Source organism: Anabrus simplex, chromosome 8 (assembly GCF_040414725.1).
Source record: "Anabrus simplex isolate iqAnaSimp1 chromosome 8, ASM4041472v1, whole genome shotgun sequence".
NCBI classification, from domain to species: Eukaryota; Metazoa; Arthropoda; class Insecta; order Orthoptera; family Tettigoniidae; genus Anabrus; species Anabrus simplex.
Window position 1 is genome coordinate 33,139,739 of NC_090272.1, and position 20,439 is coordinate 33,160,177.

At 40.5% G+C, this 20,439-nt stretch overlaps 1 protein-coding gene across 3 annotated transcripts in view; it reads left to right on the forward strand.

Annotated features, from left to right (window-relative positions):
- The window catches only part of jvl (javelin-like), a 483,163-nt gene extending 463,251 nt beyond the window's left edge, over positions 1 to 19,912 (forward strand). For all 3 annotated transcript variants that reach the window (XM_067153090.2, XM_068228909.1, XM_068228908.1), the window contains exons 4-6: positions 497 to 595; positions 10,651 to 11,439; positions 19,747 to 19,912. In XM_067153090.2, coding sequence (XP_067009191.2) covers positions 497 to 595; positions 10,651 to 11,406 — 855 coding nt within the window. In that variant the 3' untranslated portion in view covers positions 11,407 to 11,439; positions 19,747 to 19,912. The remainder of the gene's footprint in view (positions 1 to 496; positions 596 to 10,650; positions 11,440 to 19,746) is intronic.
- Positions 19,913 to 20,439: the final 527 nt, after the last annotated feature.

Sequence of the window (20,439 nt, forward strand, 5' to 3'; positions counted from 1 at the left end):
TAGACAAGGAGTAGGGCGTATATTTACTGAATTTGTCATCTACTGGCCTGTAGTGAATGAGTACGGAAATACTGTGGTTTGTCTTTTGAACATGATTGTAACGATAGACATGTTCAGTTTGGGCGGACAGTGATTCTTGTTATTTGTCAGTGAAATAAAGGTAATATGAAGTGTTTGTGCATCCAAGTCAGACAAAACCATATTAAGTGAATACTAAATCAGCGACATCTTGACTTCTCACTGTGCTGTCCTTTTCCTAGAACTTGGCTTCCATCCTCCGCCTCCTTTCCCAAATCCATCAACACCTGTTTTAAATTTCCCTCTTGTTCCAAAGGGAAGTTCTTATTTCTTTTAACAGTAACATATTTTTAATTGCAGCTTAAATATAAGATTCCCTTTGTTTTATAAATTTAGGAGAACTGAAAGCATGACACATTCTACTGTGAAACGTGAAGGTAGTCACTTTCTTTACTGTAAGCGTTTGTTTCTGTTCCAGGTTCTTCACAAACGCCTGGAGAAGGTTTCCAAGTCGCAGGAAGACCTTGCGGTGCAGTTGGATAAGGTTAAAGACGAGAATGACGACCTGAGGTTTCAGGTAGGTTTTGTTCCATAAGGTTACCCAGATTAAAAGATGTTAATTCAAGGAATGATAACGACTTAAATAGTTCCCTCGTCCGAGCGCTTGCTCATTGTTGATATGTAGACCAATTAGACGTCCCGTGTTATATAGGACCATTCTGTATTTTGACTAAGCGTCTCGGTATCGCGGAGACATTCGTCGGGACGTCAAAAAGTTCCGCATTTCTAGATTTAGATTTCTATGTCTAGAGTTTTAGTCGATTCTTTTAAATACTGTCCGTGTTCGGGGTGGAGATTTTAGCTGCGTCGTATTAGTTCGAGGACTGGATGTTTCGTGTTCGTCTTAATACACACTACGGCCGTGACTCGCGACCATCTTGATTTATCTTGTGAAAACTAGACCTACGCTAGATCAAAGAAGAAACAAGAACAGTATCAGAACTACGCCGAGTTTTGTGACTAATAAACTCCTACCGACGTTCACTGACACGCACGGCAAATACTTAACAACCCCGTTTTGAGGTATGCAAACATAGTATAAAAAAAGACAATCGACTGATTCATTTGAACGTTTCCACAAACCATGCCTTTGATGCTTTAAAGAAAGCGCTTTTTTAAGGCTTGTCTGTTCGCTCATCCATCACCTGAACTCCCTTTCGTCCTCATGGTTGATGTATCAGATTGCAATAATTGGTGTCACGCTCCAGCAACTTAGGAATGGTGTACTAGAGCCTCTCGCATTCTTCTCAAATGTCCGACATACACAGCGCAACTACAGTACGTAAAACCATTACCTCTGGGCAGCCTATTCTGCTGTGAAACACTTTCAATAAATGCGTAATTTGTTTAATCTCATCACTCATCTTTTTGTATTATTATTATTATTGTTATTATTATTATTATTATTATTATTATTATTATTGTGATTTGTATTAAATCTAATTATTGTAAAGTAATACAATGCGATATATGTATATTTCAGTGCCTGGTTAGATGGAAGAGAAGGCCTGAAGGCCTTAATCTTGCCAGGTAAAATAAAACATTACTAAGTAACTAACCAACTAGAAGCCAGAAAATTCACCATCTTCACGGATCACTAGCCTTTTAATCCTCTCCTTCAAACAACGGCCAGAAAAAGCGACGCAAGAGAGCTGCACCACCTAGACTGCAGAGACCAGTTCACCACAGATACACGCTACATTTGAAGAGGAGAAAATGTTCCTGCAGACTCCTTTTCTAGAATTGCAGACATCATGCCAGTGAGCATTTCAATAGAAAACATCGCTGTGCTTCAGAACGATATAGAACCAGCCAGTCTTACGAAATCAGTCCTGCTCACTACAGTTCAGCAAGATGACTTAGTCTGATGGAGCCGAAATAATTTGTGATTAATCCACAGGGAAACTTCGCCCATACATTCCAGCAGACTGTTAAAAATAGTTTTCATTCACGGCATAGCTTGTTTCATCCTGGGATTAACGGCTTAACTGACCTGATTAGGCAGTGACTTGTTTGGCTGGCGGTGAAAGAAGATATTAAAGCATGGGCCAAATCGTACGTATCCTGTCAACAAGCTAAAATCTGGAGACATACCAACAGCGTTATCGGCAACTACAGTACAGTGAAGTAGATAACCGGTGATCTCACATTAATTTCGATGGACCCTTACCATCGCTCAAGGCTACACGTTCTTGTTAACAATGGCCGACAGATTTTCACGTTGGTCAGAAGCTTCACTTCTCAAAGACATTGGCGACTGTTGCCACGACACTTTTCTCTTCATGGATTGCTCATTTCGGTATCCGTAGTGTATTTATTACAACTGATCGTGGAAGACGATTAGACTTCTAACTTTTCACGTGGCTCACTATGTTCCTGGGCATCCAGCATATGAAGACGAATGTTTACCACCTTGCAACTAACGGTAAAATAAGAGTGCTGGCAGAGAAAAATAAAGGCAGTGGTACAAGCTCGTCATATAGCTGGGTTAATGAAGTGCCTATTAACCTGATAGGACTCCGATCTTGCATAATCCCAGAGTAGAAAACAAGATCTGCCGAAATAACCTGTGACACTCCCCTAAGTTTAGTCGCGGACATACTGAAGGACAACCAGAACATCTCCACCGATAGACTCAAACCAGCGTTCCTCCTCAAGAATTTGGATGACCCGTTCTCAGTCCCACCAGCTTCAAAACAGGCCACTCCATTCACCCCTGCTTGAGATGAACATGATCAAGCAGCCCACCAAATGACACCTTCTGGTTGCACGGTGCGCTTTTCCTCTGAGGTTCATTAACATTTTACAAATTGTCAAATGTTGTCACTGGGGAGGAGTCCGGCTCCATGGTTAAATGGTTAGCATGCTGGTCTTTGGTCATAGGGGTCCCGAGTTCGATTCCAGGTAGGGTCGGGAATTTCAACCATCATTGGTTGATTTCGCTGGCACGGGAGCTGGGTGTATGTGTTGTCTTCATCATTTCATCCTCATCACGACGCGCAGGTCGCCTACGGGAGTCAAATCGAAAGACCTGCCCCTGGCGAGCCGAACATGTCCTCGGACACTCCCTGCACTAAAAGCCATACGCCATTTCATTCCAGTACTAATCTTCAATATAGTCGTTATAACAAGTAATAAAATGTGTGTGTTTCCATTTAACGACGACACACCATCAGATATACTGTATGAACTACACAGTCTGTAGTCGGTAATTCCTGGACATTGTTATTGGGGAGGGATTCAAATGTGTGTTTTTTTTTTTCTGAACATATTTTAAAAATTTTGTTCCGACTGGGGAGGGTGTATATGGTCGCAACTCACGACCATCTTGATTTATCTGGTGAAAGCTGGACCTTCACTGGGTCAAATAAGAAACCATTTAAAACAGTTTCACTAGGCTTAGACTTTTGTTTTTAATTCTTCGATAATTTCGTTTTTAATTAAACAAAATATTTTCTCTTCTGTGTAGTTAATAGGCCGTCAGGTCAGGAAATATCCTGCTACCGTATGTGACAGTAGACGGTACAACCTGCGACTGTCTGGCCGAGGGTCAGGCGGCCATTACCAAACCTGACAACCAGAAGGGGGGCCAATGGCTGCGGGCGGAGGAGTTCCCCTTTTGGAGGCCAGATGATGCCTGTGTGCAGGAAATGGCACATAAATTCATCAGAAGTTGGCAGTCAATGGCTACGAAGGCGGAAGAAGGAACTTTGTAAACACCTCAACGGCGGAGTAGGCAGAGGAACTGCGAACCACGAACTGCTGCCTTGCAGATAGGGAGTGAACCCCAAAGGCTAAGGGAAGATACCCTGACAGAAAACGGGCTGGCATGACAGCTAAGTGGGCAGCCCCCTCATCATGCTAGCTTCCGTAAGGCTATTATCCCACGTGGAGCGAAATTAACTATTCAGAGAAACATGAGAGTAGCCGGACGGATAACAAGGGAACAACCTGGCGCGAAAAGGTATATGAGAATTGGTACTTGGAATGTGACCTCTCTGTCAGGGAAGGAGGTAGAAATAGTTGAAGAAATGGAAAAGTACAAGCTTGCCATACTTGGAGTCAGTGAAACCAAGAGAAAAGGTAATGGCCAAATAAATTTGGATAAGCGCCGTAAGACCTATCTGTGTCGGTGCGACGTAAAACAACAATTTGGATAAGGGATATGTAATGAGATACTCAGGAGTCAGCAGGAATGAACGGGCAAAAGAAGGTGTGGCCATCATTATGTCCGAAGCAGTGGAAAACAAAGTGACAGGATGGGAACCTATTAACTCCAGACTTATCACAGTAGATCTGGAACTAGAAGAATGTATTACGCTATTGCAGATCTATGCCCCCACTGAAGATATGCAAGAAGTAGATAAGGAGCAATTCTATGTTCAAATGCAAAAAGCAATAGACAAAGCTAGGGAAAGAAGTAGACATGTTATTGTGATGGGGGACTGGAATGCTAGGATCGGAAATAGGTTACGTCGAGGACATGGATGTATGGGTCAACATGGAGCAGAACGAACCATCAATACCAATGGTGAAAGAATGCTGGAATTCTGTATTGATAATGAGTTAAGGATTGGCAACACCTTCTTCCCCCATAAAAGTATCCATAAAATAACTTTTGAGGCAGTAGGCCGAGGAGCAAAGAGTTGTATTGACTACTTTTGTTACACTAAGAACATGACTTATGCAGCACTAGATGTAAGGGTCTTCCGCAGTGCAGAAACGAGTACAGAACATCGGCTTCTGGTTATGAAAACAAGGTTCAAGGCTACACCCACACCCTCTCATCTTCGATTTGAGAAAATAAGAATTTCTGCATTTAGAGAGGAAGAGGTAAGGCAGAATTATGCTCAGAAGTTCGGGGAAATACTTCAGCAAAGAGAAAGAGAAGAACCTGAGACAGATTGGAACTTAGAAGAGAGACGGAGTGAATTTACGACGAATATTATTGAAGTAGCAGAAGAGGTCTGTGGGGAAAACTACAGTAAATACACGAAGGAAACGAATAAAGTGGTGGACTGACGAAATCAAGGAAGTTGTAAGGAGGAAAAAGGTAGCTTGGAAGGAGTACATGAGAACAAGAAGGGTAGAGGACTGGAGGAACTATGTTGAAGCACGTAATGAAGCAAAGCGGCAAGTACAAGAGGCAAAAGAAAGGAACTGGCAGGAATTTGGTGAGGAAATGGAATCAGAATACAGAAATAATCAGAAGAAGTTTTGGAAGATACTAAGATCCCTCCAAGGCAAAACTGGAAAGAGAATTAGGATAGGAACCAGAAGATCCAAACGAGGCCACGGGACATCCTTGATACATGGAGCACGTACTATGAGGATGTGTTCCGCGCAGACCAGGATTTACAAGATGACGCCGGTAACGGGGCAGAAGAAGAACTAGAAGAAGGGGGGACAATTATGCAGAGTGAAGTAAGAGAGGCTATCAATGAAATGAAGGTGGGCAAGGCAGCTGGTTGGGATGGAATTTCACCGGAATTGAAGTATGGAAGAGAGGCAGTGGTGAAATGGATGACAAGGATATGCCAACAAGCATGGAGCAGTCTTATAATGGCCGGCCTAAGTTAAACTGAGGTGAAGAAGGAAATATACGATCTTGGTAGCAGTGACCTGCGAGAAAATATGACTGTCGATAGTGCTTTGCAGCGTTGCCTACGCTATAATACAAGGCCTGGTAATAGAGCCCGTAAAACGCTATAGAAGTGGTCACACTGCAGTTCATTGGCGGGCCGCTAGGATCGCTACCTTGTCCCCTGTTTACCCAAGGTCTGTCTAGGGAGGTCTGGTCACGCTACCACAATCCTTTGCGGTGGCGGCCATATTGGGTCTTAAATATCGCTGTTATGTGGGCGTGCCCGATGTAATGACGTGAGTTATTACTTGTATTTTGAAAGAAAATGGGATACTGTACCGCATCAAATTGTCAAAATAAGACAACTGACGGAATTAGTGTGTTCCGCTTCCCGAGAGATAAGCAAAGGAGAGCTCAGTGGGTACAAAACTGTAGGCTTGACAGATGGCAACCTACAGATAATTCCGTCTTGTGCGAGGTTATTGAAGTTATAGATTCGTATTATTCCTGAATAATAATATGTTTATATGAGCGATGTTTTATATTTATACGTAGGTCTTATTATGCATTTTCTTCTAGCATCATTTTGAAGAATCGCAATTTGAACGAAAGAGGGCAAATGGACGGAAACTACTCAAGTGGAATTCCATCCCAACAATTTTCAACGTCCTTAATCCACCCAAGTCTTTGACATATGATAGGAAACCTCCCAAAGAAAGAGAACTGCCTTTCAAAACAAGCAAGAAAAGTGACAGGAACTGTGTAATAGTAGTATTGATGTTTATGAAAAATTCCTTTTAATGTGTTCGGCTCCATGGCTAAATGGTTCGTGTGCTGGCCTTTGGTCACAGGGGTCCCGAGTTCGATTCCCGGCAGGGTCAGGAGTTTTAACCAAAATTGGTTAATTTCGCTGGCATCATAATTTCATCCTCATCGCGACGCGCAGGTCGCCTACGGGTGTCGAATCAAAAGACCTGCACCTGGCGAGCCGAACTTGTCCTCGGTCGCTCCCGGCACTAAAAGCCATACGCTATTTCATTCCATTCCTTTTCATGTAAACTACAGACGGTATCTTTCTAACCCGATGTTTCACAGATATTTGAGATGCTTGTCCATGTTCATTTACCAGTTACAATCACAAGAAACAATATAACTTCAAACCAACAATTGGGTACCGTATAACATTTTTGCCATTTGCTTTACGTCACACTGACACAGATAGTCTTATGGCGACGATGGGATAGGAGAGGCCTAAAAAGTGGAAGGAAGCGGCCGTGGCCTTAATTAAGGTACATCCCCGGCATTTGCCTGGCGTGAAAATAGGAAACAACGGAAAACCATCTTTAGGGCTGCCGACAGTAGGGCTCGAACCCACTATCTCCCGATTACTGAATACTGGTCGCACTTAAGCGACTACAGCTATCGAGCACGGTCCGTATAAGACTACTATATATCATTCATCTTAAATGCTCTCTAGAGTACATGGCTGGACAAATACTTAAAGATCACAATACTCGCTTCACTCCCACTAACCAACTACATACTGTAATTTAATGTACCGTAGCCTAACATATTATCTAATGTAATCCTTAAAATAGTGCTAATAGTGACTAAATTTATATTTATTATGGAATCGTGTCTATCAATGGCTTTCATTTTCTTAACCATTATTATTATTATTATTATTATTATTATTACCGAGCTCGATAGCTGCAGTCACTTAAGTGCGGCCAATGTCCAGTATTCGGGAGATAGTAGGTTCGAACCCCACTGTCGGCAGCCCTGAAGATGGTTTTCCGTGGTTTCCCATTTTCACACCAGGCAAATGCTGGGGCTGTACCTTAATTAAGGCCACGGCCGCTTCCTTCCCACTCCCAGCCCTTCCCTGTCCCATCGTCGCCATAAGACCTATCTGTGTCGGTGTGACGTAAAGCAACTAGCAAAAATTATTATTATTATTATTATTATTATTATTATTATTATTATTATTATTATATTCATGAATGTTAGGAGTCAGCTAAGAGCCCCGTGGTCGCCAACCCACGCTCCCTACTTAGGAGCACCTGACGCCCCTTTCAGTCGCCTCTTATGACAGGCAGGGGATACCGTGGGTGTTATTCTATTGCCCCCATCCACAAGGGGAAATATATTTTGGGTTGTGACTACGAGGCCCTTAGCTGAGTCCTGACATCGCTTTCACTTACTTGTATCAGACTCTCACTTTCATCTCTCCTATCTGACCTCCCCTGGTCAATACTTGTTCTTTTCCGACCGCGACGGCATTAGCGCATTCGATTTCTAGGAGGTTTTTCATTTCCACGCACTTTGTGGCCTTCATCTTTCTTTTGGCGATACCTTCATTTTCGAAGTGTTGGGCTCCTTCCATTTGTTTTCATCTGATTAGTGTTTATAGAGGATGGTTGCCCAGTTGTACTTCCTCTTAAAACAATAATCTCCACCACCACTTTGTACTATATAGCTGCATGGGTTATCAATAAACTAGTTACGAGTAGCTAAGAACTCTTGTTGCATATGTGCAGAATATTTTTTGTCTTGGAACCCAAAGAAATACCACATGAATGGATAACAGTCACCATACATAATTTAATGCACTCAACTCAAGAGGCATTCAGTTTTTGTCAGCATAGTGTGGTAACCTTTTAGAAACGCGGTATCGGTAATTACTTTCTTAATAAAGAAAACGCTGAAGGCAGTTTATTACAACTGTCTTTTAGTACTTTAAGTACAGTACTTCAAGTTCAGTATTTCATGTACTATACTTGTAATCATAATATGACACAGGTACTGTACATATTTCAATGTTTCTGTCAATAAGATTACGTATTTGACAGATGATATTAATGAGAAACACAGTAAGACCAAGTTGTAAGTAAGTAAAGGAGTAGGACATGAGCTTTTCTGTTGATTCTTCTTTCTCAAAAAAGAAAAAAAGGAGAAAAAGAAAGAAAAGAATTTTAGGCTCTGTTAATTATCTTCTTATTCAAATAGCTGTGAATGTATTCATATCATTTAAGTGTTATACAGTTATATATACATGAACAGTAGATGCCCAATTAAATTCTTTATGAAAAATAGTTGGTGTTTTGTTTTCATTTCAGTGTACGGCACCTAAATCCTCTAAATTCGAATACACTTGCCTTTGGTTACGCTCGGTTAAAGACCAAATATGGCGGCTCCATAAGTAGTATTCGTGACTTGACCTCCCTAGACAGACCTTGTGTTTACCAGGTTCGCGCCTTTAAACGTGTGTATTGAGTTGGTTATGAATGTGTGTATTCTTGTGATAATAAGCACTCGCAGGTTCAATCATGGTTTATTGCTGTGTTCCTTATTGTCATTCACAACAAATTAAAGGTACTGGAATTTCATTTCACAAGTTTCCAGTGAATAGTGCTTTAAAAGAACGGTGGCTTGTTGCTATATCTCGCAGAGGAGACAAACCGGGATCTCTCTGGGTTCCTACAGAAAAATCGAGGGTGTGCAGTAAACACTTCAGAGAAGTACATCTAAAAAGACACTCCTGCCTAATAAAGTCCCTTCAGTTTTTACAGAGTTCCCCAAACACAAGCAAGTCACTTTAAAATGTAGGAAAGCTCCTAAGAAAAGATAGCTTGAAAAAACGGACAGTGAAAATGAGTATATAAGAAATAAGAGAAAATGTGTGGAACAATCGGATTCTCCTGTGCCTGATAATACTGGAGAATCTGACCTGATAAATGTAGGCACCACAACAGACTCAACATCGGTTTAAATTCAAGTTACAGTTTAATTCAGTCTTCAGTTTAAACCGAAGGGACCCAAGGAGCTCTAAACTTGGGAGTGAGGGTTGGCGACCACGGGGCCCTTAGACAAGTCCTAGCATTGCTTACACTTGTGCCAGGTTCCTCACTTTAATCTATCCTATCCGACCTCCCTCGGTCAACTCTTGTTCTTTTCCGACCCCGACGGTATTAGGTTTCGAGACCTAGGAAGTCTTTCATTTTCACGCCCTGCGTGGCCTTTGTCTTTCTTTGGCTGATACCTTCATTTTTCGAAGTGTCGGATTCCCTCCCTTTTTCTCTCTGATTAGTGTTAATGGAGGATGGTTGCTTAGTTGTACTTCCTCTTAAAACAATAAATCAGCACCACCACCTTACTGGAGGGTCTGCATCAGACTAGCAATAGTTGCATGAGATTATTTTTCATCCATTTCGTTTCGGTCAACTAAGGACCACACTTTACAATAGAAAGGGTTTTTATTATTTCCTCCTGTTTAGTACATATATCCATGTTTGGATGGAATGATTTTTAATCAGAGATGTTTCAGCTCATCGTGTATTGAATAGGAGGAAATAATAAAGGCCTTTCTATTGTAAACCGTCAGTACAGAATGAAACTAATATCTTGTGATAAACAACCGAGGACCACGTCATGTCCTTCCCCGGGCTGCAACATTTGCCCAGTACACCCACATTCGTTGCCAGTGTTGTTCCTTTCTTTCTTCGGTCCCCACCTTCCCTGTTTTCAGTTGTCTTTTCTTGGAAACTCTTGTGGTCTTGAAGTTTCTTCTTAAGTGGGTTGCTCTCCAGGATATCATAATGTATGATGCCTACCTCTTGTAGAACTTTTTCTGTCTCATTGAACCAGGCCCCTTTTGTCTTTTACCTTGGAAGTAGGAGAAGATCCGCTTGGTTGACCTTGCAGGGCTCATTCTAGTCACGTGACCATAGAAGGCAATTCTCTTGTGCATCGTATTACTACTACTACTACTACTACTACTACTACTACTACAGAGAAAAGCTCTCTAGCGAGGTTGCTTCTCGGTTGTTTACCTATGTAGAAAAGTCGGTTTAACTTACAAAGTTCACGATAAACCCTTCACAAAGGGCATTAATCTTATTGATTTGTTGTCTTTTGTTCTTGGTGTTCATTTTTGTATGGTTCGGTGTACTGTAGTAGTTTGATTGCAAATGCTTATTTCTTTTCAGCTGGAGGAGAAGAACATAGAGCTAGAGGGAACTCGTGCTCGAGTCAGAGTTCTGGAACGCCTGCAGACCAAATGTTGCTCCGAGCAGACCGCGGCGGTGACACCCCTCCCTACCACGGAGGACAACATCCATCACAGCAGCAGTACGGAGTCGGCCCACGACCATACCGAAGTTAAAACGTCGTCGTCTCCCAAGAAGCGGCCGAGCAAGATCCCGCTGCCCGGTTTGAAGTCCTACACGGCACCTAAGCCTCCCAGCGGTAAGACTGCAGGAAAGAACAAGGACTCGTTAGCATCTTGGAAAAGTAAAACTGACACTTTTTCGTTTTCTGGAGGAAAGGCATCATCGTGGAAGAACCGTGGTGACAGTAACTCCTCCCTTTTGTCTGGGGGAGGAAAAAGCCGCGAATCCTCTTCTGGTCTTAAAAGCAATTCTTCCCTCTCTGGTCGACAGAACAGTCGAGAATCCTTGAGTGGTAACAAAAGTCGTAGCGACTCTCTTGTTGGAAAGAAACATAATGGAGACTCCCTGTCGTCTAGCAAAACTTCTCACAACAGTTTCTCGTCCAGCGCATCCAACAAGAAAGACTCCCTCCCTGTCAGCGGGCGCAGCAAGACCTTGTCGTCGCGGCGCGTCAGTAGCACTGGCTCGCGGGTCGGGGAGCTGGGCAGCACAGACCAGAACTCCAAGGTACGGCCAACCAAGCTTGCCTTTTGGAGCAACTGGCTGAAGTTCATGGACAACGGCCCCTCTTAACCTCATTCAGGCAGGCACAATACGCAGGGTGTAGTAAGTGTGAACATTTACTTTGTTTCTGTTTCTGCTGGGTGAATGGGCGCCTGGTGGGCAGTGTGTTGTTACAAGCAGCAGCTGTTGCTCTGCATGCGTTGTAGCCAGTCCTCTTTATTTCCGGCACACTGTCTTTCAAACGTATTGGCACCAATGGTTCTTCAGTTGGCCAAGAGAAAGCACAGACTCCATGGGATATACTTTCCGGTGATTTGCAACATAATTGTCGTCATTTTTGTCGCTTCCATGTCTTTTTTTTTTCCCTTTTTTTTTTTCTTTTTTCAGTCATATTAATGCACTATTTCTCTTGAATGGGTTTACTCTTCAACTGTGTACTAGAGACCTGCTGATACTCTTCTAAAAGTTCACTTGAAGGCATTCAATTTACTCCAGTCAGGATAAACTTTCTTATTGGTGAGGACAGTTGGCAGTCTTGTCATTTTTACAGGCACGACTCCAAATTAAATATGAACTGAATATAATGTAGCATTTGTAGGTTAAGGATCTTTGATATGACTTTAGAGAAGTATATAAACAAAATATTATCCAAAGTCAGTTGCCATGAAAGGTTTGAAAAATGAGACACCATAGGCTTCACAAAACTAATATTGTAGATCAGTCAGCCTAAGTCCATTTGACACACAATGTCGTATGATATTGGCATGTAAAAGATCTTCCATGACACACTTGGTGTTCATCTAACAAACCTTGGTCTATGAGATCCATTTCTCAGTCACTGGGTAGAATAAAATGGTACATTGAAATTGACATGCACTCAGCCTGTTATATGGCATAAAATCAAAATACCTGCACTTACTAAGAAAACCAAGAGTTGACCAAGGGAGGTCGGGTAGAGGTTTAAAAATGTAAATGAATGAATGAACCTCAAGTTTAGTTCCAGTGTACTGTAATTATGTAAACATAATATTTTTTTGCAATTTGCTGTACGTTGTACTGACACAAATAGGTCTTATGGCGACGATGGCATAGGAAAGACCTAGGAATGGGAAGGAAGCGGCCGTGGCCTTAATTAAGGTACAGCCCCAACATTTGCTTGGTGTGAAAATGGGAAACCACGGGAAACCATCTTCACGGCTGCCGACAGTGGGATTCTAACCCACTATCTCCCGGATGCAAGCTCACAGCTGCGCGCCCCTAACCGCACAGCCAACTCGCCCAGTTATGTAAAATTTTAAAGTTTTGTTTGTTCTATAAAATTATTAGAGGAGACATTACAAAGAGAAAGAAAGGATAGACTTAGTCTAAAGGCAATAATTAGTTTAAAACCTTGACAAAATATGAAATATAGATTAGTATTCTCTTTCTCTCCATCCTCAATTTATGAATGTTCTAAAGATAACTTCTATAAGTCTGCATAAGAATTTAACCGAGAGTATACATCCCTCATGCTCTCCTGTCAGATTTCTTTAAAGTTATAATTTAGAAGAACAGTTCAGAGTTAGCGGTCCTTCATATCTGATGTTTTCCTGCAAGGGAGAATTTTGAGTTTATTTAAAGTGTCATAGTGAACTCTTCAAAGTTGGTTGGTACAGAAGCCTTTCTTTGGCTACCTGAAGTAGTTCTTCCTTGGAATAAAATCCCTCTTTTCTCGTATTGCCCCTTCTGAGATGCCAACCACCATGGCTCTGAGAACTCCTGCCAATTTAATCAGATTCTGGAAACAAATCATGTCTTGGCCCAGGGAGTGCAAAGAGGTGTGGTGACCAGTATTGTGTTTGCTCACTTCCTGTGACTGGTCAGTTTGGGCGTCACATCCTGCTTGACATGTGTTTTCAGTTTAAATAGCTGGACCGTGTTCTCGATCTAGCTTAGTGGCCCCCATATTACAGACTACAATGTGAGCTGTGCAGCATTTTGTTTGTATTCACTGCAATGCAATATTCAATTCAGGTTCAGATTTTTCACTTGTCTGGAGATGTGTGGGTTCCTTCTTTCTCTTTAAAATTATTTATTCTTAATAATACTATGTGGACAGTAGTAGGAAATAAAATATTATTTCAGGTAATAAGGCAAATCATCAAAAACCAGAAATTCAAACCTGACAATCCGCATATATCAAAAATGAATTTATTTTCAGCAATTGCAAACATGAAAGTACTGAAGCTCTTTAGGTTGTTTCAGTGATGAAACTCCTAGCATTTCGCCGAAGTGTGGCAGTGGTCTCACTCCCTTTCAAGATTGTGTCGACTAATGCGCCATTGAGTTCCCTTCACACTGGTGAAAAGGGCTCAAGAGCTTGATTGCTTTAATCTCCATATAGTTCTAAAAGTTGATGGTGTCATGTGGAGGTACCTAAAGTTTCTTCCAATCATGGACATTCCATTTGGAAGTTGGTTGTAGTTGTACAGTTCGTTGAACATGGCCCTGAACTCTTAGGCCTTCATGACCAGAAGAATGTGTCTTGTTTACCCTTGTTACATATATTCTTATCTTCTTGTATCAGTTACTCTATGAAACTATATCGTGGGTGGATTGTTGTTTTTAGGAGATGAACAACAGGATTATATCGCTTCTATTGGCAGTTTTCAGAAGACTGGTCAAAGTGGATAAGTAAACAAAATGCTTGTAGTTTGTTCTACATCTCTTTGGCTGCTGGTTTTTTTTGTCAGTGTAGCATCAGACTCTATGTTGTTATTGATTGATCTGAACATTTCAGTTGTCACGACATTTGATACCACCAGAATTAGGAGTGCAAAGGGATGTCAAAAACTGTCTGTATTTACTGTAACATGTCATAACTGACAGTCAATTATGGGAAAATATTGGTCTCTTCTTCTGTAAGTGCCCTGTTTCATATCAAAAAAACAAAAAAAAAAACAAAAAAAAACTGTATGTCCTTATTTGCTTTCCAAAATCATCAATTGGAAGTTCATTTTTTACCATCAAGGGACATGGCAGAATTGGAAATGGACGTGAGGAATTTAGTTTGCTTTTTATTGTATTGTTATGAACATGCGAAAGTATCCAGTAAGTTTTTCAGCAATGAGAATGATGACATGTTAGTCTCGTGATGGGTTGCAACAAAACAAAACTGTAAATAATTTATCCCTCCATTTGTTAGTGAACTTTTATTAAAGTTTTTTGATTTTTGGGTTTCATATGAAACCTTTATTACACCAATAGTTAATTTGATCTTGATTTATGAAACTTTCCCAGCTAGACTTATTGATACTGGGATACTGGAAAAGTGCATGGCATACCAATTGACTAAGATGAGACATGCCGAAGGTTTATTGAGTGGGGCGTATCCATTACAGAAAAGGAACAACCTCTACAATAATGTTTTATGAATTATTCAGTTCCATTCGATCAGCTTTCTGCCTGTACTTTACCAAAACCAACCAGATTCGGTGATGATGACATTGGATGTGTTCTCCCAGCATTGCAGATTTTTCAGATGATTTTGCTGAATTAAGGAATTCTCTTGTAATTTCCTAACTGTACAGGACACCAACAAGGTTGTATTAATTTATGAATATGCGTAACACAGGGTCACCCACAAGATCTTGGTTTTTTAATATCTATATTGTCAGGGAGAGGCATATCATCTTGACTTGTTGGTATCAAAGGGCAGAACAGAGGCTGGATAGTTACGGAATCCTTTATAATTTGACCTTTGAATTATCTCAAATCTTGCAAACCTCAACTCTGCAATCTGAAATGTTGTTTGAAGTCTTCCTCATCATATTCAGACACTTTGTTGGTTAAATAATTCTGTATTCCCTGAAACAAAATTGAATCTTATGTGTCACTTTCAGAAAAATAATCCAACTTTGCCAAACGATTCAGTGGCTTTTGCACAATAATAATATTATATTTTTAGGAGACTGTTTACTTTTTTATACTTTCCAAATATTTGGTAATAATCTTTATGAAACTCAAAGAATTCAATTGCAGTTGGTGAATTTATCAGTGCTCTAAATTATGCATGAAAGGGCAGTTTGATGACTTTCCATTTCCACTTCCATCACTTTCAAGAGAACTTTGTGACCAAGCCCCTGTTGAAACCCTCTGTGTTTTGCTGACATTTGAGGCACATTTATGCCATCAGTCATTTACTACTAAGAATAATTCAATGCTGTATAACTCGGCCTTCATTTTAATGTACGTCAAGTGCAACATCAAGCCCTGAAAATGAAGAGGAACCAACTAGTGTCAAGTCACATAACAGCAGGTCATTTTGGGAAGATGGGCTCAATCCTCATTCTGATGAGCTTGTTACTGCTTTCCAGCTTCATCAGCATAGGATAAGAACACAGGAAGAGGGAAGAGGTATATGATTGATGAGGGTAGAGCCAGTCTGTTTGGTGACAGTGTGTGAAGGTGCATGGTGTTTGAAAAATTCAGGGTATGGCTGTGGGTTTTAGGCAAGTTTGGTCAGCTTGCGTAGTTCAGGTAGTTCAGGGGTTGGGTGTTCATCTTAATACGCATTGCACTACAGGTAAATGCCATAGTGAATACGTCCCTTCACATGGCGTGTACATTAATACAGACCACAGATAATCGGAAAAGAGGTCAGGAAAGAAGTTCCTTTTGAGTTTTCATGTTTGTCCTAGTCTCCTGCTTCTATCATTCCCTGTTCCTCTCTCTTGCTCTGTATTTCAAACAGTAATAAATAAGTAGTCGCAAGAGCTTGGAATTGATGGTGTTGATATGTGCCAGGGTGACTGGAGATTCCTTGATTATGCACTTTTGAAAGTGCTTAATAGTTCAGCAGCAGATTTTTCCTAAATGCTGTAAAACACACTGCACTACCCACTTAGAACTGCACCGAGGTTGGGGTTCTGGGCCTGTAGACATAGTGACCTGCTTGAGTAGCTTATGAGGGAATAGAGTCCTATCCTGGTATTGTGCCTGCCTATTTGGGAGACCTCAGATACGTTGCTTTGTGCATGATGCTCTTGGGTATGTCCAGTATCTTGAAGGACCAGTGAGCAATGGTTCTTCTCATGTTATCATTTTTAGCTTCTTGAAGGAATTCTCCAGGCTGTGCTGATTGTGTAAGTGATCTGTTTTTAGTTCCTAACTTAGTGCATGGCTTTAAGATAATGGAAAAAAATTGGTTTAGTAGTACTAGTGGTTGTGGCATGGTTGTGCTGTAGCATGTCTTTGGGTGCTGTGAAATTATGTTCTGGGAGATTATGAAGTAGTGAGAGTATCTGCTTGATGTACTGGAGTATGTTGTGTATTGTTGTGGATTATCTTTGTGTATTTATTAGCAGTAGGAAAGAAGACCAGATCTTGTCATAGCTCAGTGGGCCACCAAAATCAAATGATACAACTTTATTGCGACTACTGTATAGTACCAATATAAATGGTCCGTTATTGGACATTATAAATTTCCAGCTAACTCATTCCTGGTTGCCAGAGTTTTGCCCCCGTGTGCTAGGCTGGGCTCATCAGTTGGTATCTAGCACACCTACCAAAACGCATGGCTAGTGCATACCGTGGAGGCCACTGCATAGGTTAATTATAGCCACCGGCAGTGCTAATGCACTATGAGAGACGGGCTGTATTGCACAGTTAATGTTGCACAGAATTCGAGTTAACTTATAAAATATTTTCAGCTTCTACTTTTGCTTTGATAAATGGAGAAATTTATGTCATCGAATTTCGAGTAATAGAGAAATGACTAACCATGAAGAAAAGAACAGATGGCAGGGAAATTGAAATTATTTCGAAGTACACTACTACAAATTTGAGTAATGGAGGTTCAAGATATTGAGGTTCGACTGTACATACGTACCAGCGTAATTGTCTGCAATGATACAAAATACTAGACCCAGTTCATGGTCCAACAGTTTTTATTTTTCACTTAGTAACACACTCGCTTATTACTGGGCTGAGCGGCTCAGACGGTTGAGGCGCTGGCCTTCCGACCCCAACTTGGCCAGTTCAATCCTGGGTTAGTCCGGTGGTATTTGAAATACATCAGCCTCGTGTCTGTAGATTCACTGGCATGTAAAAGAACTTCTACAGGACAAAAGTTTAGCACCATGGCATCTCCGAAAAATGTAAAAAAGTAGTTAGTGCGACATAAAAACGATAACATTATTACTCATCACTTGTTCACTAAAGTAATAACACACACACATATATATATATATATATATATATATTCATTATAAACTGTTATGCCTTTCAGCATTCAGTTTGAAATCCTCTGTTCGTAACTACATCTTTGGCCTCATTTAGTTCCATACTTCTTATCTTTAAATCTTTAGAAACAGTAGTTTTTGATTCCCCCTACTTCTCTCACCCTCTATGACAGAGTCCTTTATTCTCCTATGTAACCTATCCTCCTCCATTTGCCTCACATAACCCTACCACCGGAACCGATTTTTCCCCATAGAGTTTATTCCTAACAGCCTTTATTTCCTCATTCTGAGTGCCCTCCTGCCATTGTTCCACCCATTTGTATCAGTGATCATTCTCGCTACTTTCGTATCTGTTACTCCTAACTTAAGAATTAGATATCCTAAGTCCACCCGACTCTCACTACCGTACAGCAGTTTTGGCCTGAAAACAGACCATTGTAAAGATAGTTTCACCCAGGAGCTGACTTCTTTCTTACAGAATACTGTTGATTGCAACTGCAAGCTCACCGCATTAGCTTTGTAGCAGCTTGATTCAGTCTCGCTATACATCAGGGAAAACACACATCCTAAATACTTGAAATACCTGTTCCAGTTGTGTATTCCCAACCTGACATTCAGTTCTCATAGGTTTCTTCCCTACTGCCATCACTTTAGTCTTGGGAATTTTAATTATTATACTCAGTGCACCGCTTTTCAAGTTCCAAGATATTAGATTACAGGCTTTCTGCACGGTCTGCCATGAAGACAAAGTCGTTGGCATAGGTCAAACTGCTTACTACATTTCACTAAAGTAAACTTATAAAAAATTATATTTGATAAAGTTTATACTTGATACTGTAATATTTGCTCCATGTTTGGGCGTCATTTTTAATATTATTATGATACCGATATTAAATATACTCGCCACACATTGGGCGTCAGTTGTAATTTTACCAATTCTACTTTACCTTGAAATTTAAACAAGAAAACAATCAAGATACTGTATAACTATAATTGTGCAGGAGCAATCCAATGATATACAATCAATATAACAGAAACGCACTCATAAACATTAACATATGTTGGAAGATTCTCCCCGTGTATAAGAAAATGGTCCTGTAATAAAGGAAATATAGCAAGAAATGAAGTACCTTATTTAAAGAGACCACTGGCAATTCATATATATATATTGTTTTATGTATAAGCACAAGTTTCAAAATTTCACCGACATGAATGGAATTCATTTACTGAATACTGTGATTTTTTTCTTTTGTTTGTTATATTTACTGATTTTATCGCTTAATGTAATTATGCTTTTACTTGAGCAAACGCATGCTGCTTAACTATGCCTAGGAATTATGTAGTAGATTATCAAGCACTTTTACCCTTGACCACATAGTATATTGCTATTCATAGGAAACAGATTGTCTACCTAGGTGACTGCGGTAGAAAGCTTAAAAGAAAGCACATGATCTCCTACAACAAAATATATGATGAAATACAGATAGAACTAGGCTACCCTGTATCACTGATAGAATGACTACTATATTCACCAAGTAGTGACTCATGGAAATGGAACACTGGAGCAGGTCCAGCCACCTTCTCTCTTCAATTCTTCCTGACATATCCTGCTTGGGCTGCGGCTGTCCAGTCCTTATGAACGTAACGTCTAAAGCAGACTGTTCTCCCCGTTGTTGAGCAACCATGGGAAAGTGGAATTCACCAGTTTGGCTGGTTAAGAGATCATCCACTGTATTATGTACATTTTCAAGACTCCTATGAATTGAATAGGAAGCCCTATAACAAATAAATCTTGACTAAAATTCTAAAATAACCTTATATTTTATGAACTGTATGTTATCTTCTAGTAGTTCAGCACTGAACTTTAATTTGTTCTTAATTTGTTTCAGCATGTTAGGGTTTCATTTCAATTAGAATTAAAAGCATGTCTTGTTTCCTGCTCCACTACTCCTAACAATTTGAAATATATACCTTGTACTAATAAGAATGACGGAGTTTGAAATGTTATCTTTGCACGTCTTTTGCATTGCTCACTTATTGTTGCCATTCATGAGATCACTCTTGTTCAATGTGAAATTGCTGTGAAATTGTGAAGTTGATTGTGTCCAAGACAGTTTCATGATCTTCCAGGATATGCTGTTTCATATGAAATAATGTGAACATGTTTTCTTGTTTTCTTTTCTCGCAGGTGTTGACAGCATCTGATAGCCTAGAGCCAAAGCTTTCTTCTTCCCCTTCTTCTTCCTTGGCTTCTGTTACAAATGCAGACCTTACAGACTGTCAACACGGTGAAACTTTCTCTGACTCGCTGAACCAGTTGCAAGCGCCTACTGCATTTAACGTGGACTCTCGCATGCCGTGGCGATCTTCGTCCTCGGAGTATTTCGATAGTATTAATAATTCTGGGAGTGCCTCGCTCTTAAGGTCGTGCTCATATTTCCAAGAACATTATCTCGATTCTTCGTTGCCTCACCGTGAGGGAATGGCAGAATGTTGTGATTCATTAGAGAATAAGCAGACTGAAGATATTGCGGGTGCTAAGATGTGGTCCACCCAGGTACAGCAAGACGAACGTTAGTGGTTGTGAGGTGCACAACATTACTCAGTCTCAATGCATCATTGATCTTCTTTGTTACTAATATGTACATTATACATATTTTTCCTTAAGAACTTGGCCATCTTGCATTAGTTTTGACGATATTATTAGCAGAACATATACCGTTGCAGACCAGGTATTTAGGCATGTGTTAGTTAATACTAGAAATTATTCTTATGATAGATACAAAGCTGTAGCAAAAAACCAACTTATAGGTAAAATGGTTATTCTCTTATTGTTTGGAAGTGTAATACTTAGCTGAAGTATTAATATAAGACTAAATTA